This window comes from Phocoena sinus, chromosome 10, assembly GCF_008692025.1.
Source record: "Phocoena sinus isolate mPhoSin1 chromosome 10, mPhoSin1.pri, whole genome shotgun sequence".
NCBI lineage: Eukaryota > Metazoa > Chordata > Mammalia > Artiodactyla > Phocoenidae > Phocoena > Phocoena sinus.
In genome coordinates this window covers 68,868,488-68,896,445 of record NC_045772.1, presented here as the reverse complement: position 1 = coordinate 68,896,445, position 27,958 = coordinate 68,868,488, and the positions used below count along the sequence as shown (strand labels likewise).

The window sequence follows — 27,958 nt, the reverse complement described above, 5'->3', positions numbered from 1 at the left end:
CTTCATAACCCATTAGTTGAATCAAATGCACCATAACTGGTTCTTTCCCCAAAGTCTACCCACTCTGTCCTGGGCCTTCTGGACATACTCTTGACAGAGTTCCTCTGCTGGGGTTTGCCAGTGCATTGGCTAATGGTGAACAATCACAATGTCTGATCCTGAAGTCATCGGGGTTTGAGATAAAACCAGGCTATGCCTTGCTTTTGACTAGTGAGGGAGAGAAAAACAAGAGAATTATGCAATAACCTCCCACTTAATTTAGAGCATCATTTTAATATCACCTATATCGGGCATGCAGACTGTTTGTGTTTTTATCTTTGTGGTCAGGCATTACTGTTCACTTCACCATGATATATGTCAGAATGATACTATCTGACTCTTTCAAGTAACTCCTGCTTCTTCGAGTCAAAAGATCTTATCAGTAAAATGTCTTACTATATGTGTGTTATAGATTTATTGGGATGTATTGATTATCAGTTATCTTGTTTATAATCATTTTATAATTTATTTTTATAAATTATTACCTATCTAGTTATCTATCATCTCTCTAATCTTCTGCCACATTTTGTCCTTACTCACACCTTGATTCTTTTATTTAGAAAATATGTAGAAAATATATTGGAGGAAATTGTAGTAGTTGTTCTGAATGATGGAATGTCAGATGACATCTTCCCTTCAATTTCTAATGCTTTTTCTATTTTAATTGTGAACTTTTTTTTTACCTTTATGATTAATAAAACTTTTTAAAGGAAGAAAAGCAGGGTTTCCCTGGTGGCACAGTGGTTAAGAGTCTGCCTGCCGATGCAGGGGACACGGGTTCGTGCCCCGGTCCGGGAAGATCCCACATGCCGCGGAGCGGCTGGGCCCGTGAGCCATGGCCGCTGAGGCTGCGCGTCCGGAGCCTGTGCTCCGCAACGGGAGAGGCCACAACAGTGAGAGGCCCGCGTACCGCAAAAGAAAAAAAAAAAGAAGAAGAAAAGCAACAAAATAAAGGGGACAATATATTCATGAAAAATAATAACATTTTATATTCAGACCAGTTCCTTTCTCATTGAATAATGACCCAAGTTTCTTTTTAAGAATTATTCAACCAGCAAAAGTTTATTTCAACCAGCAAAAGTTTATTAAGTGCCAGATTAACCAGGGGAAAAAGTACTGTGATTTAGAAGACAGAAAAACCTAACTCAGCTTTAGAAGGTCGGGGAAGAGGATAAGGAAGAGAAAGTGATACTGGAGCTTTATTTCAAAAGATAAGCAAGGGTCGACTGCTGAAAAAGATAAAGGAAGATATTTCTGGCATAGGAAACAGCAATGTGCAAAATCTCACAGACATAGAAAAGCAAGGGGGACTCAGTATGGGTGGAGATTACTATGTGTATGAGAAACAGAGGAATAGAAAGATTGTTCACCATGTTATTTTGTTCATCCATAAATTTTGGTAGGAATTGGTGAAAGGAAGTACTTTTTCTTTTTCTCTTAGCTCTTCAAGTATTATGCAGTATATCATTTTATTAAAATTAATATGCATTGCATTTTTTCTTCAGCCTCCGTTTTCCAGGTATCAGTACTTTTTCACTTTAAACATCACAGTTTATTCGTATGACACCTTTTGGACAAAACTCGCTATATTTTTATTTTGTCATAAGTAGTTTCATTTTCATCTATGGTTTTAAAACACAATTCTCGCATTTTATTTTTCCTGTTCTCAGGCATCATTGGGGAATATAACTCAGCCATTAGCAAAGAGACTTTCCCCAAATTTCTAAAGAAACGAAAGTAATATTAAACTGCCCATCTTTACTCATAATTCATGACCCATAGGTTTTTTTGGGGGGAAACTGACTCCAAAGTGAACAAGAGCAGTTAGGGTGGGGTTATAGCACTTCTGATGCTCCACTTGGAATGCAGCGTGTGCCAGGCACATCCCTTCATGATTGCAGCTCATTTCAACCAGAAGGTCTCTAATTTAAATAAATTCTGGTTTTGTTAATCATCAAAGATATAATTATGTCATCATATGCTATGTGCTTTTAAATCAATGATTCTGAAGCAGATTGTTCTTTGATATTTCCATCATTTCTTCATGAGCTGGCATCGGGAATTGGGGCAGCTAAAAGAATTTCAGCACGCTGAGCAGAGTTTAGATGTCTCCTGATGGCTGGATGGTCACGGCTTTTCTGAATGAGATTGACTATTAATCTGGTGAACAGTGTCTAATGAATAACTGAGGGTCCTTTGTTGGAAGTAAGGAGGCTGTAAATGTTTCCTTTTTATAAGTCCCAGCTTTGATCATTCCTGATCTACCCAAATGTACTTAAATGTGTCTTTTGGTGCTTATCATTCTTAGGGTGCTTATGATTCGTAGACTATATTCTGCTTCTTACGGCATATTCTGCTTTACAATGGTCCTTTGTAATGACTCCCGAGACCCTTTGTGGCTCAATGTGGCCATGATGCTCGCTCCAAATTGCCTTCCAGACCACCAGGAGCAGTGTAAAGAAGCCTTAGCTACAGCAGTGGTTCTCAAGTCAGGCTGTGTGTTAGCATCACCAGGAGATTTAAAAAAAATACTGATGTCTGAAGCCCACACCAGTGTAAGTTAGGCTTTTTTGGGAAGGGGCCCAGGCAATGATGTTCTTCAAAGTTCCTCAGGTGAATCTAGATGTAACCAGGACTGAGAATGAGCTGAGCATTGATCAAGACTGAAGGATGGGCAGGGCAAGCTCACCTGTGGACCATGGTGAAGAGAGCTGAGAAGTCTGGGAAGCAGTGTCTTGGAAAGAGAGGAAATGAAATCCAGATAGACTCTTTAAGGTAGCAGTAGTCTGGGTGGAGAGGAAGAGTCAGGCTTAAAGTCAACAGAATGTTGATTGGAAGGCTCGAAGAGGGAAAACTCAAAGCAGAGGGTAGAAGATGGGGGCTGGAACAGTCGCTGTGCATTACCTGATGTCCTTGAATGTGTGTGCCCAGATCAGGTGAAGCCATATTGTGAAGAGACAAGTTCAGGGGGAAAGGGACAGTTAGTTAAATAGACAACAAATACTTCAAATTAGTAGAACTTCAAATTAGTAGAAGTAATAATTTTCCTCGTTGCTGTCTTCTGTTCTCAATTTTGAGGGCAGCTGATTTGCATGTGGATTGTTAGACAAACTAAAGCCACTGATGACTTTATCAAGGCAATGTTAAGTAAAAGGTGCCATCTGCCTGGTTTTCCTTACATGTGGGAATTTATGCATGGCCTATAAATATCAGGTACGTTTCACCAGGCTCTGATACTGATACTCATCTGGAGGCATCCCTTGGGCCTGATCTTCTGCTCATTTGGTAGGTAGCACTCCTACCATGCCCTTGCTCCAGCTCCAGGAGCTGGATAAAAAGCTAACCATGTGGAGATCAGCTCAGTGCTCTGTGACCACCTGGAGGGGTGGGATAGGGAGGATGGGAGGGAGACGCAAGAGGGAGGAGATATGGGGATATATGTATACATATAGCTGATTCACTTTGTTATACAGCAGCAACTAACACACCATTGTAAAGCAATTATCCTCCAATAAAAGATGTTAAAAAAAAAAAAAGCTAACCATGTGTATACCAGAGGGCTTACTTTTAAGCTCAGTAGTTGCTACTAGCTTCCCTTGTGCCTGCCTACGGACATGGTCCGATTTTGTACTTTGGTGCCCATGTTTCCATTAAATCACCTCCCTGGAGCTGGTGATTTGGTTTTTTCAATTGTCTGAGCATCTTTAAATAGGCCTTAGTTATCTGCTAAGCCTAGATTTGGGATCCCAGTTCAGACTCCGATCGCTCAGGCCCCGTCCTGGTTTCTGGTAGTTGGGACACATACATGGCAACCATTGTTAAGAGGTTGAGAGGTGTGTCCCCATGCCCTCTCCTGCCTTGTGACCCACAATTTCACAGGGAATGAGTCACTTAAGGATTCTATAAAGATGTCTAAAAGTATATGTTTGAGTATGAGTGATCCTCAAATTTATAATGAATATATGCTTTTCTCTCAATAACTGAGCATAAATGTATACAATACTCAATTTGGTTTGATATCAACTTCCAGCCCTTCCTCACCCATCAGAGGTTGTGTTTCTCTAGAAGATTAATTTCTCTCCCTTTCTCTTCAGATTTAACACACACTCACTAAACACCCACAGCATTGGATACTATGCTAGATACTTCTACTTGTGTTTATATAATGCCCTGCAACTCTCAGGATTCCAAAAATAGTATCTGATATTCAAGGTTCTGGCTGCCAGTGATTTTATATGCTGTTAAACATTCTATGGTGTTTCTCACAGGCTGATGACTGCTTACTAAAAAGTGCTACTTGTATTATATACACAGAATAGTGTGTTCAAAGGATAGTCTATTTTTGATGAACAAAATAGGCCGTAATAAAAATGACTAATATAACCACAACCTCTATGTTCAAGAGGAACTAAAAGTGAATACCTTGGGGTTTCAAAAGAATGCTTTTTATGTTGGACATGAATGTACATAATTTACCTGTTGCCATGTAGCTGCAAACAGAAGAGTAAAATGTTGATGCTTGAAGCAAAAATAATTTTAGTGTAAGAACCTCAGAAAGGGGCTAGAAGGAGAAGAGCTTACAGAGTCTTGTGCTGAAACAACAAAACATAACTCATTATAGATTAAGGTGCAGGTATGCGTTCATGGAAATTGAATTACAATTTCAGAAATACTGTGAAATTTCACAGTTTGAATGATAAACTATTAAGGTGTGACTAAATGTGTATGGACTTCTCAGAGTATTGGTGAGAAGCATCATCTCTATTTGATGAGGTACTATTTGTGTATTTTGTGTGTACGTGTATTGGGGAAAGTGGAGGCAACGTTACAGGACTTCTGTGTTAAATTCCAAAGTTACAATCATAGGGACTTAAAAATGTTGTAGCAGATGTTGATGGGAGTTGTAGTTTTTGGATGTAAAAACAAGTGTATCTTTAAACGTAAATTGGGAATATGACTTCTGTGCTGGTTTGTTTTTTGTGTCAACTTAGCTAAGCTCGTACCCAGCTCTTGAATCCAACACTAATCTCGGTGTTGCTGTAAAGGTCTTTTGTAGATATGGTGAACATCTGCAATCAGTTGAGTTGAAGTAAAGGAGCTTACTCTCCATAACGTGGGGGACCTCATCCAGTCAGTAGAAGTGCCTTAAGAGCAAAAACAGGATTCCCAGAGAAAAAAGAAATTCTTCCTGATGATTGCAGCATCAGCTCCTGCCCAAGAAGTTCCAACCTGCTGGCCTGCCCTGCAGATCTCAGGCTTGCCAGGCTCCACAACTACATAAACTAATTCCTTGAAAGAAATCTTTTTGCTTATGTGAATGTGTGTGTATGTACTTGTGCCCATCTTTCTATAACTATCTGTATATCTACCTATCTATCTGTCTGTCTGTCTATCTATCTATCTATCTATCTATCTCCTACTGGTCTGTTTCTCTGGAGTACCCTGACTGATAACAGTTTCCTAAATGGAAAGCACTTTTTTTTTTTTTTTGCGGTATGTGGGCCTCTCACTGTTGCGGCCTCTCCCGTTGCGGAGCACAGGCTCTGGACGCGCAGGCTCAGCGGCCATGGCTCACGGGCCCAGCCGCTCCGCGGCATGTGGGATCTTCCCGGACCGGGGCACGAACCCACGTCCCCTGCATCGGCAGACGGACTCTCAACCACTGCGCCACCAGGGAAGCCCAGAAAGCATTTTAAAGACATGAAGTCGATAATATTCAGGTAGATGTTGAGATAGTTGAGTGGGGCTTATTGTTCTAATGTTCCCATATCAGTATTTAAAAAGACAGACTTTGTGAAGGCTCTGCAAAGCCTTCAGTGATGCAGCCCTGGCTCCCTGGCCTCCCTTCCTATCTCACTGTGCATCTGGACAGCAGCCCGGAACTGCCCCTGCTTCTCCCTTTAACATGCTTGCTGCTTTCAACCCTCTCTACGTTTGTATGTCTGTTTCGTTCTACTTCAAACGCATTTTCCTTCCTCTGTCCCTCCTCTTGAAGCCTGCTCTTCCCCGGGCCCCTCCCCTTCATGTCAAAAGAACTGGGACTCTCTCATCTCTACCTCTCCCCTGGTGTACAGCATTTTCCACATAGGGCACTGTTGGTTTATTTGCATGTCTTTTTTCATTTGCTAAATGCTAATGACTACATCTTGCTCATCTTGGTATTCCCAGCACCTTGCACTGTTCCAGCCGTATGGGAGGTGTTCAGTCAATATTGTTGAAAGAATGAATAAATAGGTGACCCTCTCAAGTGAAATTGCAGACGGGGAGGCGTCTTAAGTGGCTATGCTTTTAGGGTTGGATATGCCCCTTGTATCGGAGGTGCCTGAAGAGAAATCTCCAGGCAAACAAACCTTTAATTCCTACCCAAGGCCTCTGCTTTCAGTGTTTGTGGAGGATGATATATGCACCAAGCAGCTTTAAGCTGATCGTGCAGGAATATCTGGCACCATATGTTGGTGGCCTGACTTATTTTAGCCTATCTAATTGATGACTTGAGACTCTGCCTGCATTCATTAGCAAGGAGTCCAGTCTCCCTTCTGAAGTTTGACCTACCCGATTAACCTTAAATTCAGTGCCTTACCTAGTCCAATGTGGGGTCACTGGGGTCTTTTTCAACTATGAGCCATAGAGGAAGCTATTGATTATTCTCCTACTGTCCATGTGTCTCGCTGCCATATAGTGTGACTTTTGAAGCTTGCACCTGCCTAGTTACACGCACTCCTGTCCACTCAGCCTTGGTGCCCTCCCTGGCCCAGACCCAACCTTGGCCATGAGCGTATCCCTCACTTCAGAATGACTGGGTTCAGAAGAGCTCCCATCAGTCACACGGTTGCTGAAAACAGCTCTCCCATCCCTGCCCCTGAGTCAGCAGCTTGGCTACCACTTTGCTTACGGCTTTTGTTTGAGGAGGCCTCACGGTTCTTTCCTGCCAGTGGGCTGCAGTCACGTCCTCCACAAGCCTCTGCACCTCCCCTCTTGAGGAGCAGATGGACCCATTTTCTCCCCTGTGACTGTCTCTGCATGTCAGGGATCTTGGAGAGCGTTGAATACACCCTTGCCTATTCCACTTCCCCAGCATGGAGCTCCTGGGAAATTACCCAAGTGATTCTTCCAGGAACCGAGGGAACAAGTGCTTCTAGGTGACTTTCTGCTTCACCCCTTGAAACCAATGAAGCAGATAATACATTTTTATAGGTCTTTCAAATGGCACTTGATTTAATCTGTACCTTATCAGGCGTAAGGGATGTCAAACGGGTAGTTCTTGCATTTCATAAGGCGATATCACCTCTTTTCCATTAAGAGATACCAAGAAACATGGTTAGTTAAAAAGCAGAAAGATGTTTAAAATGCAGCGCCTTATGGAAGAAACTCAAGCAATCTAAATTCCAAATGTGAATTGTCCACAGGCTCAGAAACAGGAGCTAAATTACCTTGTGGGTACTCAGTAACCTTCCCTACGTAATTAGTTTTCAGCTTCATCTTTCATTTTTCTTTTATACTATGCTTGCTTTAGCCAGGATCCTTCACTAATTGTACTGGTCCCACACAGCAGGCTTGGTCACCCTTCAGGAAGCACTCTCGCTCCTCTACGTCCCTTTGTGGTACTCTCCAATCCAACCTAGAAATAATTTTCTCCCAAAAGCTGTGTTGGTCTTTTGCGACCCCAGTGTTTCTCCTATTAGGTGACAGTAATAGCTACCATTTCTTAATATTTCCTATAATTATAAGTACTTTCTTTTTGGTAAATTTTTTGAAAATATGGAAATAACATACCTATACAAAAGCACATATAACATGTATATACAGCTTAATTATTGCAAAGTGAATTATTATCAAATATTTTTAAGTGAACACCCGTGTTACTACCATTTGTATTAAACAAACAAACGAACAAAACATTGCCAGCACCCCGGAAACCCTCTGGCTGTCTTTCCTTATAATAAAGCTCTCTTTCTCCAAAGTAACCCCTATCTCACTTTTATGCTCTATGTTTTCTTGCTTTTTTTTGTAGTTTTACCACTTATAATACTTTCCTAATCACTGTAGTTTAGTTTTGCCTGTTTCTGAGCTTTATATACTTATAATCATACAATATGTTCTCTTTTATTTTTGTCTGGCTTCTTTTATGTAAGTCTCTGAGCTCCATTCAGGCTTTGAATAATAGTAATTTGTTCACTTTCGTTGTTGAATTGTCTCCATTTTATGGCTGTGCCGTGATATATCTATCCATTCTTCTGTTGCTAGACATTCTGGCTGTTTCCACTTTCAGACTATTACAACTAATGATGCTATAAACAGTCCTGCACATTTCTCTTTGGCCCATGTGCACATCTGGGCCTGGAACTTTCCTGTGGAGAAGTTTCTAATTATACATTCAAGTTTGTGAATAGATCTATGTTTTAAATTCTTTTTGATTCCTATGTACATTTTGGTAATTTGTAAATGTTTTTCTAGATATGTGTTGATTTCATCTAAATTTCATCAAATGCACACTTATTATTTGTTTAACCTCTGCGGGATCTGCAGCAATTCCCCTTTTTCATTTCTGACATGGTTATTTGTCAGAAATTGTTACTTGTACCTTCTCTCTTTATATGTTGATCAGTCTTGCTAGAGAATGATCAATTTTATGTCTTCACAGAACCAACTTTGTTCATCCTCTCTATTGTATAATTCCATTTTTTCTTCGTACATGTTTAATTAAATTTTATTTTTAAAACTTTTTATTATTTTTATCTTTTTGGGTGTATTTTGCTACTTCTTTAATTTCTTGAGAAAGATTCTTAATTCATTAATTTTTAGCGTTTGTTCTTTTTAAAATATATTTGTTTAAAATTGAAAGTTTAAGCATGATTTTAGGTATATCTAACAATATTTTTATTACTATCCAGTTCAAAATATTTTCTCTGTCCCACTGAGATTTCAATTTTGACTCACATGTTACCTGAAGTGTATTTCTTCGTTTCCAAAGATCTGGGGGGATTGTCAAGTTATCTTTTTATTATTGATTTATAGTCTAGTTACATTATGGTCAAAGAATATCCTTTATATAATTCAGTCATTTAAAAATTTTGAGACTTGCTTTATAGCCTTGTTTATTTTCAAGATGTCTAAATGTTCTCTGTTGCATGAAAAGTATGTGTATTCTGTACATATGGGGTGAGTCTATATATATATATATATATATATACACACACACACACACACACACACACACACATTAGAGAGTTTGCTAATCATCTTATTCAAATCCTTTATGTCCTCACTGATATCTTTGTCTGCTTGTTTCATTGGTTATTGAGAGAAATATGTTGATATCTTATACATTTTCTATGTGAATTTGTCTATTTTTTCTTACCACTTTATAAATTTACTTTAATTCCTGTATTTTGGTGGTACCTTATATCTTCCTGATGGGTTGAATCTTTTGTCATTAGTAAGGTTCTCTCACTTTATAATAATACATTTTGCCTTGATTGATATTATTATAGCTATACCACATTTCTTCTTGTTATTGTTTGCATGTTATCTTTTAAACCTTTTTAACTATTCTATTTTCAACCCTCATGTAGTGTTAGTTTTAGCTGTATTTTTTTATAGACAGCATATAATTGAATTTTGAATTTGCATGTCTGAAAAATATCTTTATTCTCTCTGGACACTTTTTTCTCTGCTCTCTGTATTGTCTATTTCCTCTGAATGAGTACCTCATTTTTGTTTAGTTTTGAGCTTTTTTTTCTTGTTAGAAATTTGCCTCAAATACATGGTAGTGTATGAAGTGAGTTCATTTTCAATAGTGGGCTGTAAAAGATGGTTGGAAAGTCTCTGTGCATAACAAGGCTTGTGACCAGTAAGACTTGTATGGAGGGGGATTGTGGTCAATGGGAATTTGCTTATTTCACTAGGTGATCTTCAATTGTTAATGATTTTTTTGGGGGAGGGCAGAGCTGGTCAGTTTTCTTTGAGATGAAACTTGTCTTCAACCCATATAAACAGTATTTAGGTAATGGGACTCGTTTAATATAAAAGGTGTATTTTTATAGCTTTTCTTCTCATTAAGGTGTCTAACTCTCTGCTTGAATTTCTCCAGGTAGCAAATGCTCATCTTAGCTCGTGGGACAAAAGTCATTTTCTGGTTTTATTGGCTGGAAGAGAGTACATAAACTACTCATCATGCAGGATTTCCAACTCCTGTTTTAAGTTCCATCCTTCCTCTCCCTCACAACCAGAAATACTGAACCTTCAGTCCCTGAGTATTGTTGAGGTTCAGAGGCAGAATTTAGTTCCTTCCTTAATATCCCCAGAAGGATTTCATACAACAGAAAAAGTTGAAACCGTCACTATTTCTCAATCTGCTTTACAAAACATTTATACTGCTTTGGGTAGTATAGTCATTTCCACAATATTGATTCTTCCAATCCAAGAACATGGTGTATTTCTCCATCTATTTGTGTCATCTTTGATTTCTTTCATCAGTGTTTTATAGTTTTCTGAGTACAAGTTTTTGCCTCCTTAGGTAAGTTTATTCCTAGGTATTTATTCTTTTTGTTGTGATGGTAAATGGGATTGTTTCCTTAATTTCTCTCTCTGATCTTTTGTTGTTAGTGCATAGGAATGCAAGAGATTTCTGTGCATTAATTTTGTATCCTGCAACTTTACCAAATTCATTGATTAGCTCTAGTAGTTTTCTGGTAGCGTCTTTAGGATTTTCTATGTATAGTATCATGTCCTCTGCAAACAGTGACGGTTTTACTTCTTCTTTTCCAATCTATTATCCTTTTATTTTTTTTCCTTTTCTGATTGCCTTCCAAAACTATTTTGAATAAGAGTGGCGAGAGTGGACATCCTTGTCTTGTCTGTTCGTGATCTTACAAGAAATGCTTTCAGTTTTTCACCATTAAGAATGATGTTTGCTGTGGGTTTGTCATATATGGCCTTTATTATGTTGAGGTAGGTTCCCTCTATGGCCACTGTAGAGAGTTTTGATCATAAATTGGTGTGGAATTTTGTCAAAAGCTCTTTCTGCATCTGTTGAGATGATCATATGGTGTTTGTTATTCAATTTGTTAATATGGTGAATCACATTGATTGATTTGCATATATTGAAGAATCCTTGCATCTCTGGGATAAATCCCACTTGATCATGGTTTATGATCCTTTTAATGTGTTGTTGGATACTGTATGCTAGTATTTTGTTGAGGATTTTTGTGTATACGTTCATCAGTGATACTGGTCTGTAATTTTCTTTTTCTGTGACATCTTTGTCTGGTTTTGGTATCAGGATGATGGTGGCCTCGTAGAATGAGTTTGGGAGTATTCCTCCCTCTGCAATTTTTTTGGAAGAGTTTGAGAACGATAGGTGTTAGCTCTTCTCTAAATGTTTGATAGAATTTGCCTGTGAAGCCATCTGGTTCTGGACTTTTGTTTGTTGGAAGGTTTTTAATTACAGTTTCAATTTCACTACTTGTGATTTGTCTGTTTATATTTTATATTTTTCCTGGTTCAGTCTTGGAAAGTTGTACCTTTCCAAGAATTTGTCCATTTCTTCCAGGTTGTCCATTTTATTGTCATATAGTTTCTTGCAGTAGTCTCTTATGATACTTTGTATTTCTGCAGTGTCCATTGTAACTTCTCTTTTTTCATTTCTAATTTTATTGACTTGAGTCCTCTCCCTCTGTTTCTTGATGAGACTGGCTAAAAGTTTATCAATTTTGTTTATCTTTTCAAAGAACCAGTCTTTAGTTTTATTGCTCTTTGCTTTTGTTTTCTTTTTTTCTATTTCGTTTATTTCTGCTCTGGTCTTTATGATTTCTTTCCTTCCGCTAACCTTGGGTTTTGTATGCTCTTCTTTCTCTAGTTCCTTTAGGTGTAAGGATAGATTGTTTCTTTGAGATTTTTCTTGTTTCTTGGGGTAGGATTGTATTCCTGTAAAATTCCCTCTTTTTCGTGTTTTCATTGTCATTTGTCTCTAGGTATTATTTGATTTTCTCTTTGATTTCTTCAGTGATCTCTTGGTTATTTAGTAACATATTGTTTAGCCTCCAAGTGTTTGTGTTTTTTACTTTTTTTCCCCTGTAATTTATTTCTAATCCCATAGCATTGTGGTCGGAAAAGATGCTTGATATGATTTCAATTTTCTTAAATTTACCAAGGCTTGATTTGTGATCCAAGATGTGACCTATCCTGGAGAATGTTGTGAGCTATCCTGGAGAATGTTCTGTGTACACTTGAGAAGAAAGTGTAATCTGCTGTTTTCAGATGGAATGTCCTATAAATATCAATTAAATCTATCTGGTCTATTGTGTCATTTAAAGCTTGTGTTTCCTTATTAATTTACTGTCTGGATGATCCATCCATTGGTGTGAGGTATTAAAGTCCTCCACTATTATTGTGCTACTGTCAATTTCCCCTTTCATGGCTGTTAACATTTGCTTTTTGTATTGAGGTGCTCCTATGTTGGGTGCATAAATATTTACAATTGTTATATCTTCTTCTTGCATCGATCCCTTGATCATTATGTAGTGTCTTTCCTTTTCTCTTGTAACAGTCTTTATTTTAAAGTCTGTTTCATCTGATATGAGTTTTGCTACTCCAGCTTTCTTTTGGTTTCCATTTGCATGGAATATCTTCCTCCATCCCCTCACTTTCAGTCTGTATGTGTCCCTAGGTCTGAAGTGGGTCTCTTGGAGACAGGCTATATACAGGTCTTGTTTTTGGACCCATTCAGCCAGTCTGTGTCTTTTGGTTGGAACATTTAAGGTAATTATTGATACGTATGTTCCTATTACCATTTTCTTAATTGTTTTGGGTTTGTTTTTGTGGATATTTTTCTTCTCTTGTGTTTCCCGCCTAGAGAAGTTCATTTAGTATTTGTTGTAAAGCTGGTTTGGCGGTACTGAATTCTCTTAGCTTTTGCTTATCTGTAAAGCTTTTGATTTCTCTGTTGAATCTGAATGAGATTCTTCCTGGATAGAGTAACCTTGGTTGTAGTTTTTTCCCCTTCATCACTTTAAATATATCCTGCCACTCCCTTCTGGCCTGCTGAGAAATCAGCTGATAACCTAATGGGGATTGCCTCGTATGTTATTTGTTGCTTTTCGCTTGCTGCTTTTAATGTTTTTTGTCTGAATTTAATTTTTGTTGGTTTGATTAATATCTATCTTGGTGTGCTCCTCCTAGGGTTTATCCTGTATGGAATTCTCTGGCTTCTTGGACTTGGGTGGATATTTCCTTTCCCATGTTAGGGAAGTTAGGGAAGTTTTCAACTATGATCTCTTTTTTTTAAATTTTTTTATTTTTAGCATCACTAATTTATTTTTATTTTACATCTTTATTGGAGTATAATTGCTTTACAATGGTGTGTTAGTTTCTGCTTTATAACAAAGTGAATCAGTTATACAAATACATATGTTCCCGTATCTCTTCCCTCTTGCGTCTTCCTCCCTCCCACCCTCCCTATCCCACCCCTCTAGGTGGTCACAAAGCACCGAGCTGATCTCCCTGTGCTATGCGGCTTCTTCCCACTAGCTATCTATTTTACGTTTGGTAGTGTATATATGTCCATGCCACTCTCTCGCTTTGTCACAGCTTACCCTTCCCCCTCCGCATATCCTCAAGTCCATTCTCTAGTAGGTCTGTGTCTTTATGCCTGTTTTAGCCCTAGGTTCTTCATGACATTTTTTTTCTTAAATTCAATATATATGTTTTAGCATACGGTATTCGTCTTTCTCTTTCTGACTTACTTCACTCTGTATGACAGACTCTAGGTCCATCCACTTCATTACAAATAGCTCAATTTCGTTTCTTTTTATGGCTGAGTAATATTCCATTGTATATATGTGCCACATCTTCTTTATCCATTCATCCTGTGATGGACACTTAGGTTGTTTCCATCTCCAGGCCACTGTAAATAGAGCCGCAATGAACATTTTGGTACATGACTCTTTTTGAATTATGGTTTTCTCAGGGTATATTCCTAGTAGTGGGACTGCTGGGTCATATGGTAGTTCTATTTGTAGTTTTTTAAGGAAACTCCATACTGTTCTCCAAAGTGGCTGTACCAATTCACATTCCCACCTGCAATGCAAGAGTGTTCCCTTTTCTCCACATCCTCTCCAGCATTTATTGTTTCTAGATTTTTTGGTGATGGCCACTCTGACTGGTGTGAGATGATATCTCATTGTAGTTTTGATTTGCATTTCTCTAATGATTAATGATGTTGAGCATTCGTTCATGTGTTTGTTGGCAGTCTGTATATCTTCTTTGGAGAAATGTCTATTTAGGTCTTCTGTCCATTTTTGGATTGGGTTGTTTGTTTTTTTGTTATTGAGCTGCATGAGCTTCTTATATATTTTGGAGATTAATCCTTTGTCATCAACTATGATCTCTTCAAATATTTTCTCAAATCCTTTCCCTTTCTCTTCTTCTTCTGGGACCCCTAAATTCGAATGTTGGTGAATTTCATGTTGTCCCAGAGGTCTCTGAGACTGTCCTCAATTCTTTTCATTCTTTTTTCTTTATCCTGCTCCTTGGCAGTTATCTTCACCATTGACTTTATAGGACAAATGACAAATGTAATTTGCCAGTATACATTTGAAGGGCAATGAAATAAATTTTCTTTCTTGTTTCACATGGATAAAATAAATGTATTTTGCTATATAGCTCTTTCACTGTTTTTGCCAGTAAATTGGTGCACAAAGTTATAGATTGATATCTAGCCTTATTTAAAAGGAGTGTTTTAAAACAATAAGATTCAGTAGATACCATGAAGAGATTTTATAATATTTCACTTTTTTCATTATTAGCCAGCTAACTTATATTCAAATTAAATAAATTTCCAGTGTGTGATTGCAGAAAGTCAAAGATGGGTTCTTTATTTTGATTTGATTATATCCTACCCTCTAGTTTTTTATTCTAGAAGAGGTATAAAAATGATAGAGTGATATTCTATTCTAACTTTGTTAGAACATCATAATTAATTACATGGCCCACAATTTATCTGTGGTTTTCTTTTAGTTTTTCTTATATTGCAAATCCTTGTTTTTATCTTTATCCTTTTATTCTCTTTCTAGTTGGCCCTGGTGTTAGATGATCTAAATAATCTTTTTATATTAATTAATTAATTCATTGCTTCATTCATTTAAGTATTTTTGTATTCCTAAATCATACTATACACTGAACAAAAATTTTCAGCTGCCTAGATTAAGGAAATATTTTCTTTACACTTGATGAACTAAGTCTTGTGGTAGAAAGGGGCAATGTGAGACAATCATTAGAAGACTTTGGGAAATTTGTTTAACATAGAAGTATATTCAAAGTGTTACAGTAACACCAGGGAAGGGGTGACTTATAGGAATAATAGCAGTCGATTTCTCAGTGGACAGGCTTAGTTAGTAATCTTAGGCCAGAAGAAAGGTATGGCATTCCAAACAATGGGAGCATTGCATGCAAAGATGCTAAGGTACGTCATAGAATGGTGGGATAGTTGGTGAGATTGGTTTTATGGTGGGGAAGAGGGCCTGAAAAAAGGAGACTGTGAGATGAAATATGAATCTGAAAAATAAGATAGCTTGGAGAGAGTGAAGGATCTTCTTATCCATGCTTTGCTTTTTGGGAACCACTACATTATTTTGGAAATGTGAGCCTGTATGTCAGAGATCTAACATTTTTTTTTTCATACCTATTATGAAATAGTTGTGCTAGAAGCTCTATATTCTTTATTGCATGTAATCCTCAAGAAACCCTGTGAAGGGAAGTTATTTTTATCCCCATTCTACAGATAAGAGAATGGATGATTATCAAGTTATTCATTTGTCCCAGGTCATAAAGTGGGGAGGTGGTCTGCAAACCTAATACTTTCTGGTTCCAGGACTCTTGCTCTTCTAGTACACCATATTAATTCTCCAGAAGTTACCATAGTGGCAATAAGGAATCTATAGTGAAGTGAAGATAATCACAGGGAAATAGGAGGTTATTGTGTAATTCAGATTAGAGATGGTTATGAACAGGGTTAAGACATTGGTAGTGGTGATAACAGAAAAACTGCATAGATTTGAGGCCCTTTCAGAAGTAGCCTCAGTGCTTAACCAAATGTTGAGGGTAAAAGACAGGGAGGAATTGATGTTATAGTAAGGTTTCTGTATCTACTACAAACGAATTTCACTGAATGGGCTTAAGCAAGACAAAAATGAAAGGAAGAGTTGATATGTGTACGTGTTAACAATCAGGATGGATTTGTCCAATGAAAACTCCATCTATAGTCTTATATATGTCTTCTTTATAGAAGTTAGAGGGAATGAATGACTAAAGTTGGGGAATTTGCGTTGGTATTTTATCTGTAAGCATTTTTGGGTCCAGATGCAATTTTGATCACTCCAGCCTCCTTCTAACAATTGTCTGCAGCATTTGTCACCTTCCAATGGATCTTGCTCTGTACTTCATACCCTAGGTCTTGCCTGGAAGGTCCATACACATGTATTGAGCTCTATCAAAGTCTTTCAATAGTCAAGAACTAGCTATTTTGAGCAGAAATATTAAAATGCGGTTATTTGTATAACAGTTGAACAAGTGACTGGATTAAAGGCTATTAATCATTTCATTACAAGTGCAAAGATTGAGAAAGGTTAATATAATAAATCTAGGTTTAATTTCTGGCATTTTATAGTAACAGATTTTCACCTCAAGCCTTAAGAACATTTAGAGTTTTTGCTTGAGTTTCATTGTGTTTAATGCAGCTAAGTCAACTTCTTGTCCATGATTTACTTGTGTATGAAGCCCCCAGTCTTGTTTATGTTGCCCGAACATGGCTGAGAGAGACAACTGTGACGTCATGAATCCAGCTGGTCACAGATGGGTCTTCAGTGAAGCATGAATCCATACTGGTTTGGTGATCTATGTTTACTGCCTCTTGTTAAACTTTTAGAGATTCAGCTCCTAAACCACCTGGCATTAACTGCATCTACTTACATATAAGTAATAGACTGAAGTAAACTGGAGCCTCTGTTGCTAGTACTCAAGACTCTCACCTGTAAGGCCAATTCATTATATTATCATTTCATCGACTACTTAGCCCATGTTAGAGTCTGTTTACTTTATGGCCATTTAGCACATAGGTTTCGCTAGGCACAGTAGGCTTAGTAGCTCATGTTTTCAGGTTGTTATGATAATTATGAACCTTTCCAAGATCCTGTTGACGTTTACACACATATGTTATGGATTTGACAATTAAGCCTGAAATCTCAAAAAAAAAATACTGAAGTTGTAGCTTGAAAAGAAATTCATTTAGAATCTTTAAAGAAAATATCAACAATAAATACTTACCTGGAAGGCTGGTAAGACTGCAAGCTTTTCTAGATCTAAGCATAGAAAGCCAGCCAAAGCTCAAAGCAAAACAAACAAAAGATGTATGACTTGTTGAAATAATTAGCTAAAACTCTGAACGAAACTAAAACTTTAACGGTGACTCCTAGCAAATAAAATTTAAACTGTTGTGTATATAAACTCCACAACTTCACATTTTCAGAGTCTAATGTGATATTCAAACTGGCCAGAATTGCTGATATAAATATATGTACACTCTGTCCTTTACAACCTGAGCAGGAAGTATTGTTAAATGTTAATGAATGTGCAAATCAGTGAACTAGTGGTTGAAAGTTTTTATGGCAGGTCTGCATATTTGTAATTCTTCTTTATATTTGTCCAAAACAGCAAAATTAAGAATAACTACTAATTTTTTTGGTACAATATATCATTTTAAAAAACATTTTTATTTTATGTGGGACTGTAGTTGATTTACAATATTGTGTTAGTTTCAGGTGTGCAGCAAAGTGATTCAGTTATACATATACATTTATCTCTTCCTTTTCAAATTCTTTTCCCATTCAGGTTATTACAGATTATTGAGCAGAGTTCCCTGTGCTACACAGTAGGTCCTGTTGGTTATCTACTTTAAATATAGTAGTGTAGGGCTTCCCTGGTGGCGCAGTGGTTGAGAGTCCACCTGCCGATGCAGGGGACACGGGTTCGTGCCCCGGCCCGGGAAGATCCCACATGCCGCGGAGCGGCTGGGCCCGTGAGCCATGGCCGCTGAGGCTGCGCGTCCGGAGCCTGTGCTCTGCAACGGGAGAGGCCACAACAGTGAGAGGCCCGCATACCACAAAAAAAAAAAAAAAAAAAAAAAAAAAATATATATATATATATATATATATATATATATATATAGTAGTGTGTATATGTCAATCCCAAACTCCCAATTTATCTCTCCCCCCACCACCTTTCCCCTTTGGTAACCATAAGTTTGTATTCTATGTCTGTGAGTCTGTTTCTGTTTTGTAAATAAGTTCATTTGTATCAATTTTTTTAGATTCTGCATATAAGTGATGTCCTATTATATTTGTCTTTCTCTGACTTACTTAGCATGATTATCTCCAGGTCCATCCATGTTGCTGCAAATGGCATATTTCATTCCCTTTAATTGTTGAGTAGTATTCCATTGTGCATATATATATATATATATATATATATATATATATATACACATCTTTATCCATTTAGGACATTAAGTTGCTTCCATGTCTTGACTATTGTAAACAGCGCTGCAGTGAACATTGCGTTGTATGTATCCTTTCGAACCATGTTTTTCCTCTGGATATATGCCCAGGAGTGGATTGCTGGGTCATATGGTAGTTCTATTTGTCGTTTTTTAAGGAAGCTCCATACTGTTCTCCATAGTGGCTGTACCAATTTACATTCCCACCAACAGTGTAGGAGGGTTCCCTCTTCTCCACACCCCATCCAGCATTTATTATTTGTAGACTTTTTGATGATGGCCATTCTGACTGGTGTGAGGTGATACCTCATTGTAGTTTTGATTTGCATTTCTCTAATATTTAGTGATATTGAGCATCTTTTCACGTGCCTGTTGGTCATCTGTATGTCTTCTTTGGAGAGATGTCTAGAATAAATACTAAATTTTATATATATCACTCTTCACTTTTAAATATATTAATTAATTCATAAATTCTCTGTGCCATCTCCTTTGCATTATCATGCCCAGTACTCACCATGTGCCCACAGCCACAGAGGAGTGACATTCCCCTATTTTGTGCTGACTTATCTTTCTAGATGAATACAGGACAGTTATTCTGTAATCAAGGAAATACAAATGTAGTTGGAGAAGTGAAAACACAAAACAATTAAAAAACGTATTTAATGGTTTTCTCTGTGGTAAAGTTCTTCATAATTCAATCTTATTTTATTGCTGTTTCTAAGGTTTAATATACACAGGTTTACCTATGTAATATATCAATAAATATGAATAACTTGGGTCACTTTGTTAATTCATACATTAAGCAGATGTTTATTGATCACTTACTGTTTTCAGGCAGTGCTCTAGGTTCTGGGGAATTAACAGTGAAAAAATTATCTAAAATAAGTCCCAGTCCTCCTGAGCTTATTATCTAGTTTTGGCTATTGTCTTCTCTCATGGTTTTCAGTGATGGGAACCTCTTTCTTAACATCCTAGTGATTTTTGAATGAATGATGGATTTTATACATAAAAATGTATAGAGGATCTAGATGATACTTTATTCTTCCTGAAAAGGTTCACTCTTTCCTCTATTAGTTGGAAAGAATAGAAGCTGATCACTTTAATTCAGTCATGGAATGGACTGGGTAAGGACTGATTTACAGCTTCATCAAGGACCCATCCACCTCTGGTTTTCTCTAGCCTGCCACATCCCTGTATATCTTGGGCCATTCTCTCTAGCAGGCTCTGAACTATAATAGTTTCCTCAGCATGGTGAAGTTGCCAAACTTCTGCTATACTTTACAGAGACTTTCTGCTTAGTCTCTCAGCATCCCCAGTGTTCAAGTTCATAATTTGGTAAATGTCTTGAAAGGACAACCAACTGTGTATCATGTTCTCTTCTAGGCCTCTCTTTTCTCACAAGAATCTTGGCTCCTTAAATTTCAAATGTTGCCCCTCTAACCCACTGAGACTGCCCTCTGCCCAGGAAAACCCCAGATCCTCCTCTTCTTGCCTTGCACACAGAATCAGTTAATGTCTCCAGAGAAAATATAGTATAGCTAACCTTTCCACAATTCTCTCCAATCTGGTATCTTGGTTTTTCTTGTCCTCATTGCTTCATCAGCTCTCAGATGCCTTTAAGCAGATTTTGGGAGTGACTTTTATATTTTGTTTAGATCTCTTAGTTGTTCTTGGCTGGATCATTGGCCTGTTGCATGCTTACCATCTCATCCCTATTTTTAGATACTGAAATAGAAGAATGATGCCTTCTCTTACACACATCTATACAACCACAAAGAATGTAGCCAGAAATTTCTACCCTAGCCCAATGTATTCTAGAATTACTTGGCAGAGTGGACACGTAGAGATGTATCATTGAATGAAATCTTCAAAATAGGTGTCATTGAAAAAGCTGGACAATTAACAGAGCTAATACTCCATAGTACACTGAGCTCACTGCCCAAAAACTGCTTAGATGGATGAACTCAGTATAAGTGGGAGTCCAAAACCTAATGGTAGCTCTAGGGAGTTGAAGCTTCTGGATGCGACTCTTGACTTCTTATTATGAATTATCTTCACAGGAAGTAATTCTTGATTGTCATTGTCTTACTAAAATACTGGGGAACAGAGATATTCTTTGTGTTTTCTATATCTCTACTAACACTTGTAGGAAGAAGGTATAGCACAGTGGTTAAGTGCCTGGATTTGGGGTCAATCAAATTTAGATTCAAATCTTGTCCATTTACTTGCTTGACCTTGAGAAAGTTGCAAAAACTCTCTAAAGCCTTAATTCCACATCTGTGAAACAGGAATAACAATACATTTCACTTTTCTGATATGAAAGTTGATGGAGATTCAGTTTTCAAAGTGCTAATAACAATCTCTAGAACATTGCTAGCATGCAATTTATGGTAGCTAAAAATTTTTTGGCTATTATGGAAACACATGGAATTAGAGACCCAGAATTTTGAGATGAGACCTTAAGATATTTACATAGACCCTCCATAGACTTTAAGATATTTACATAGCCCCTCCAAAGAATGAAGCATGTGGAAAAAGAATTGTTTTGAGAATTCATAAATTTGTTTTTGTTATTAAAAAACTATGTAAATACCTGTTTATGTTATGGATAAAAAACTGTCTGAAATAACTCTGGAAAAAAATAACTGAATTGGGGCTTCCTTGGTGGCGCAGTGGTTGAGAGTCTGCCTGCCGATGCAGGGGACGCGGGTTCGTGCCCCGGTCCGGGAAGATCCCACATGCCGCGGAGCGGCTGGGCCTGTGAGCCATGGCCGCTGGGCCTGCGTGTCCGGAGCCTGTGCTCCGCAACGGGAGAGGCCACAACAGTGAGAGGCCCGCGTACCGCAAAAAAAAAAAAAAAAACTGAATTGGAAATGGTTTAATTCTCAGCAACTTCAAAAATGTGCTTCTTCATAGTTTCAATAGATAACTAACAAACATATCATTCTCTACTGCATATTGTTTTAAAGTTAATACTCCAATATGAAATAAAAAGTTAAAAAATGAAGTTAATCTAAGAAGAGTCACATTTAACTGGCACTCTAAATTGTACAGGTATTATCATGTTTAAGAAAAGGAACAAAATTTAAAGGAAAAGAAATCTAGCAACTAACCCCAATAACTTTAAAAAAAAATAAAGTAAAAGAAGTCTGAGTGAAAAACTTAGAGTTAAAAATAGAGAGAGAGACAAATTTGGTTCCTAGCTACCATCCATTTGTTATGTGGTATTGATTGAGCAGGTTAAGTGATCTCTTTGAGTCCCATTTTTCTCAGAGAAATTACAAGATGGTAAAAATGATACTTAGAATTTTCTTGACTATCAAACAAGAAAATGAAAATGCTTAATAAACAATAAGCATGGTCACATTACTTGTATTTAATGATTGGGTGTACCTATGAATCTCTCTTTGAGCTGTGAGGCATATGAATTGGTGTTATATAGCAAGCAAACAAGAATTAGCTATGTAAAAAGAGTGATGAAATGAAGTCTTCTGGTTATTGCTATTTAAGTAATAATTTAAACCACATATATTTGAGTCAATTTTTACATCACTGTGTGGAAAATTTTCTCTAATCTTGATATTCTTCTGAACATTATTCAGATATATTATACTTAAAGCCTATTCCCAGCACCTTTTCAATAGTTCTGACTCGACAGAACTGAAGGAAAGTGAACTCTTCTCTTCCTTTCAAGTTACTCTAATTCAGGAATTGTTTCTGCACTCCTCATACTTGAGTGAGTGTGAAATGATGCCTTTGCTGAGTATTTCTGTTTGATTTTCCAAAAGCTATTGTCAGTCCTATAGCTCAAAAACAAAAGGCACGTGGTAATTGGTATAGTCACAGTCAGTCTTCAAATCTAATTAGAACTGACCCAGACACCCTCAGAGCTCCTCCTAGCCTTTCAGATTTGTAAGCATAAATGATGAGACGAAAGCAAGAAAGCTTGTGGAAAGGGGAAAAAGCCCCTTCGCGTGTTGCTGAACCAGAAAGCTTTGACTGTATGGCTCTCTGAGTCCGGACAATGTCTTGTGTGTTTGTTTCCACAGAGCGTATATCATTACAGACTATATGGGCATCCGAAATGAAAGTTTCATGAAATTAGCTGCAGTAGGGACCTGGATGGGGGACTTTGTCACAGCTTGGATGGTAAGAAATTTTAACTTCACCCATTTCAAACGTCAGATGGAAGACATGTTCATAATGTTGGATACACACTACTTTTTTTTAACTTTAAATAACTTTAAATAACTTCATGAATTATTTTATTTCATGTTACATGTCAAATAACATTCCAAAGTAAAAAAAAAAGGATCTTGTTTTCATGGTTAGCATTATTACATTTGTGCAGAGCCCTCAAACATGAGAAAGTCTCATTTATTTCACAAAATTTGAACGTACAGTCATTTCAGTAACTGGTTTGTTAGATAACCCAAGTCCAGTTATCCCCGGTTTTTCAAGCAACAAGTCACAGGAAATGCTGAGCTCTAACTGTTTGTGTGCCTTTCAGCCCATCATACTGATCTCCAGCCCCTTTTTGACACAGCCGTGCTCTTTGTTTTGTTATATCATTCCTCTGTCCTCCCAAGGATTAGAGATATAGTTTCATTTTCTCAACTAATGTGAATTGGATTTTATTGGATACACATTGCTTTTCATGGTTTAGAGCAAAATAGTTACCTCTGTTTCAAGGGGAACAAATTCATGAATATGGACAAATCTAGAGATTATATGCAATATCTGTTTACCTCAGGTAAAAACGTCAATACAATTTTAATACTAATGACTGTCCACCAGGATATATTTATTTATAAAATGCATATATATGTGTATGTACAAAAACATATACATATGCACATATGTGTGGCATACAAACATACACATTCATAAAATTAGTGGAAAATTCTTTCCTGTGAAATTCTAAATAATTTTGTGAAGATTGTTTGTTGTTTTCTGACATGTACACTTTTCAGGTAAGAAATGCTGTATGGCCTGTCTCAAAAGACCGTATGAAACATTCTTTAAGGACTTTAAAAATAGTTTTCTACATTTGTTTTCCTCACTGAACCTACTAACTTAATAGGTAACTAAGGAGTTCTGAGAGTTGTCTGTTTTAATCTCTTTTGTGCATTATCAGTCTTTATTACTATACGTCTGCAACAATTAGACAAACCATGTTTCATGCTGAGTTCATCTGCCAGGAGAGTAACTTCTGTTTCTAACCATTGAGTTAATTAAAGACAGTATATAGCTTAAAGGCCCTAGGTCCTGTAAGTTTACAGGAGAATCTCAGAGTGCAAAGAGCGTGACTCTCATAAAAAAGGAACACTTTAACCTTCATTGACACCTTTCATAAGTGTAGCCAATCCTGACACCTTTCATAAGTGTAGCCAATCCTGACACCTTTCATAAGTGTAGTTAATCCTAATTAGCTTTACTCAAATTCATTCACTTGAAAATGAGAGGACTTATCAAAAGAAAGATGATGCCCAAACTAAACACGATTTGGCAGGGTCATGCAACTACAGATGTGTTCCTGATACTGTAGGGAGATTCTCACAACAGTTACTGCCACTTCTATTGATAGTTTTGCTTCTTACCTAGAACAGGTGTTTTCAGGGCACAGGAAGCAGTTATATCTTAACTGCTACTACTGTCATCATCCTGCAAGAGTATCAAGTAACCATAAAAGAGTTTGTCTAGCCTGTTTTTGAGCTCCCTCCCACCTCTGTTCAATTTTAGAATGTTACCAGAACAAATTACCAGATGCATTCCATTTTGTTAACTTTAAAATTGAAACTTGAAGGTGTTATTTATTTGTAATCATTAGAAATAGCAATGAGAATAAGCCAGACATTAAGACCAGGCTGCCTCATCTATTTCCATTGGGAAAAACTATTTAAAAGGAAATATATGAACTTTAAGCTTGTAATTTCCTTAAAATTTGAGGTAATGCCTTTTGGAAATTTCTGCATTAATTGTGGATTATGATTTCGAATCCACTTTATGATGGCTCTACTTACTAAAATGGAAAAGAGAACTGGAACAAGAGTTCAGAAATCTGGATTCTCTCTTGCCACCTATGGTTTGACCTTCCACAAATAATGTATAATCCTTTGAGCCTCAGTCTGCACATTTCTTAAAAGGGATTAATAGTTCCTACTGGTGCTACAGGTTTTTTGTGACGATTAAACGTGTGGTCCTAGAGCAGGACTTAAAATGCTGACATGTAAGGGAGGTATACGTGCTTTATTGTTATTGTTCATGTTTTTGGACCCCCATCCTCGTGACTGGGCCCAGTTCCTTGAAGTAATGGCAAAGGCAGGTCATTGATCCAAACCTTAGGCTTCCCAGACTTCCCGTCTCTTCTGTGAAGCTCCAGGAGCACGATAATCCCACCTTATTCCAGGCATGGGGTTCAGAGCATCTGGAGTTTCCTTCCTATTGCCCATGCTAGAGCAGACAAAACCAGTATAGTACTTCGCTTCCTTACTTCTGCCTGACACTGATCCTGACCAAAGTCAGGGGAGAAGCAACAGACCAACAAAACCTAAGAGCTGCTCTGGAGTTTTCAGGCTCAAGTTAGCCATTTGATGCATAAATCACTTTATTTCCCATGATGACATCATTATTTATTTGTAACCCAATTCCACCCAACTTCTCCCCAGACTTTCCCACAAAACAGTGTTTCCTAGGCCATATACAGCTCTGCCCCTATTTATTGGTTATTTTTTTTTTTTTTTAAATTAGGCTATTTTTCTTTTGAACCATAAGGTGGGGTCCAATGCCTAGGCAGCATTGAGAGGCAAATGCATAGTACAGCTTTGACCAAAGACCTTTAACCCTTCCTGGTTGGATTTTTACCATGCACTCTTCTGCCCTACTCTTATGGTTTAGGGGAGTACCAATAATTCCACAGTTCAATCTGTAGTCTTTCTCTCTCTCCATCATCTCTCTTACCTTCAGAGTTTCTCCTAAATTTACTACTTTAATGCCTTCTATTTCTACTAACTAACCTGATAACTTTTTACCTTTTCCTATACCATAGATTACTGCTCCAATCAATACTTCCAATACCACAGAAGTAGGACTAGATTGAGGGTCAAGAAAACTATGTTATAAGTTTAACCCAGCAAACCTTCTGGGGCCTCTCATCTGTTCCTTTCCGCAAACTGAGGAAGAATCAAAATCCCTTTCTGCGTATATAATCTGAAAACCTGACCTTTCCCCATTAGCCACAGGGATAGAAATGGCAAAAAAAAAACAGTTCTCTCCTGATTTGAAAGTACAGTCACCCAGGGAGGATTCCCAGAGCACATAATTTCTATTCCCATTTCTATTCACTGACTAGGCAGTACGTTTCCATATAAATATTTATATGTCTACATATGTGTTATTGATAACATTTTTAAAAAATAATAGTTTTCCTCATGAGAGGAGTCTAAGGAAGCTTTGACCTTCATTTCTCCATAGAATTCTCATCATGAAGGTGACCATTGTGGAAAACGAACGGACTATTTACATTTCCAATAAAAGCGTGTCTTTCAATGCAGTTCAGAAATAGAGGCTTTTTCTTTGGTGGAAATAATTCAGAACTTTTCCTTGGTTTTAAAAGGCACATCAGGACTGATGTGATCCACAGGCAAGGCTGATATCAACCAATCTGACAAAAATATTTGACCCTCACACCACCGAGTGTCGAGCTCTGCTAGGTTCAGTTCCCTGGCAGTCCTGACTTTTCCGGGCTCTGTGGTATGCCTTGTACAGAAGGCTATAAGTATATGTCAGGGTTCAAGTTACTAATTTTTTTGTCAAATAGACTTTTTAAAAATTAGTATAAAAGAAATACATAAAGTGACCAGTGAGGTAATTCATCATTGAGCTGGCCCTTTATGTTAAGAGTTGCAGAGACGAGCTCTATCACGAGGACACGTAGAAAGCAAAAATGCTGGGTGTCACATGCGACACCATTGCCACATAGCCCCATGTTTGCCCATGCTCTGTGCCATTAAGCAAAGAGCCAAGGAGGGTAAGCTGTTCCACAGCACATGGCTCCAGCTTGACCACCTCCCCCGTGTGGAAGACAGAGGTCATGGCCTCTGCTGAAGTCTAAGGTGGCAGGGCATCCTGCGGACATCATGATGGCCCTTGCTTCTGCCCCTCAGTTAATACCAGAGGGAAAAATCACTTCCTGTATATGTATACTTAATCATCATTCCCTTTCTCCAGCTCCTGATTCCTCCTGCTCTGGTGGCTTTCTCTTACAGCAAAGTGATTCAGTTTTATATATATATATATATATATATATCTCCACTCTTTTTTAGATTCTTTCCCATATAGGCCATTACAGAGTATTCAGTAGAGTTCCCTGTGCTATACAGAAGGTCCTTATTAATTATCTATTTTATATATAGTAGTGTGCATATATCAATCCCAATCTCCCAATTTATTCCTCCCCCTGCCCCTTATGCCCTTGGTAATCACAAGTTTGTTTTCTAAATCTGTAACTCTATTTCTGTTTTGTAGATAAGTTCATTGGTACCCTTTTTTTAGATTCCACATATAAGTGATATCATGATATTTGTCTTTCTCTGTCTGACTGACTTAGTATGACATATATATTCTTTTTTAGATTCTTTTCCATTATAAGTTATTACAAGATATTGAATATAATTCCCTGTGCTATACAGTAAGGCCTTGTTGGTTATCTTTTTTATGTATAGGAGTGTATGTATGTTAATCCAAAACTCCTAATTTATCCCTCCCTGTCCTTTCCCCTTTGATAACCATAAAAGTTTGTTTTTTATGTCTGTGAGTCTGTTTCTGTCTTGTAAATACATTCATTTGTATCATTTTTGTTGATGTAATTCTCCTAAATGGTGATGTAACCTTTTGTACAATTTTGCGTTCTTTGGCAAAATAAAGATTGAGACTCTCAGATCCCCCCAGATGATTCCTTGAGTGGTCATTGTTGCTTTCAGGAGCATAGTTCTGCTCCTGGGGGCAACAGAAGGAAACTAGGTTGAGATATATCCCTTTAGCCACTTAAGCAGAGAGCTTTTACTGTACTATGTAAGACAGAAAATTGGTTAAACTTCAGTGGACAGAGGCAGAGAGGATTAAAGAATGGTGCATACTTGAGAATAATTTACACTCTGGGTTAGTATTTATTTACAAATCTAGAACAGAATAGAGAGAGGAACTATTTCTGCAGCATTCAAGAGTAAAGTATTCCTTCTAGCTTAAATATAGAAAATATGAAATACATTTTGTAATTATAAATACATACCTAAAATTTGGTGAGTTTTTCTATTGTCCCATGTTTATTTCACACTTTCTAAGGAAGGAGTGTGATTATCTGTGCTATTTTCA

General features: G+C 37.4%; 1 protein-coding gene across 3 annotated transcripts in view; it reads left to right on the top strand.

Annotated features, from left to right (window-relative positions):
* The window catches only part of TMEM117 (transmembrane protein 117), a 566,206-nt gene that overhangs the window by 265,395 nt on the left and 272,853 nt on the right, over positions 1-27,958 (top strand). For all 3 annotated transcript variants that reach the window (XM_032647238.1, XM_032647239.1, XM_032647240.1), the window contains one exon: positions 22,636-22,735. In XM_032647238.1, the coding sequence (XP_032503129.1) occupies positions 22,636-22,735 (100 nt within the window). The remainder of the gene's footprint in view (positions 1-22,635; positions 22,736-27,958) is intronic.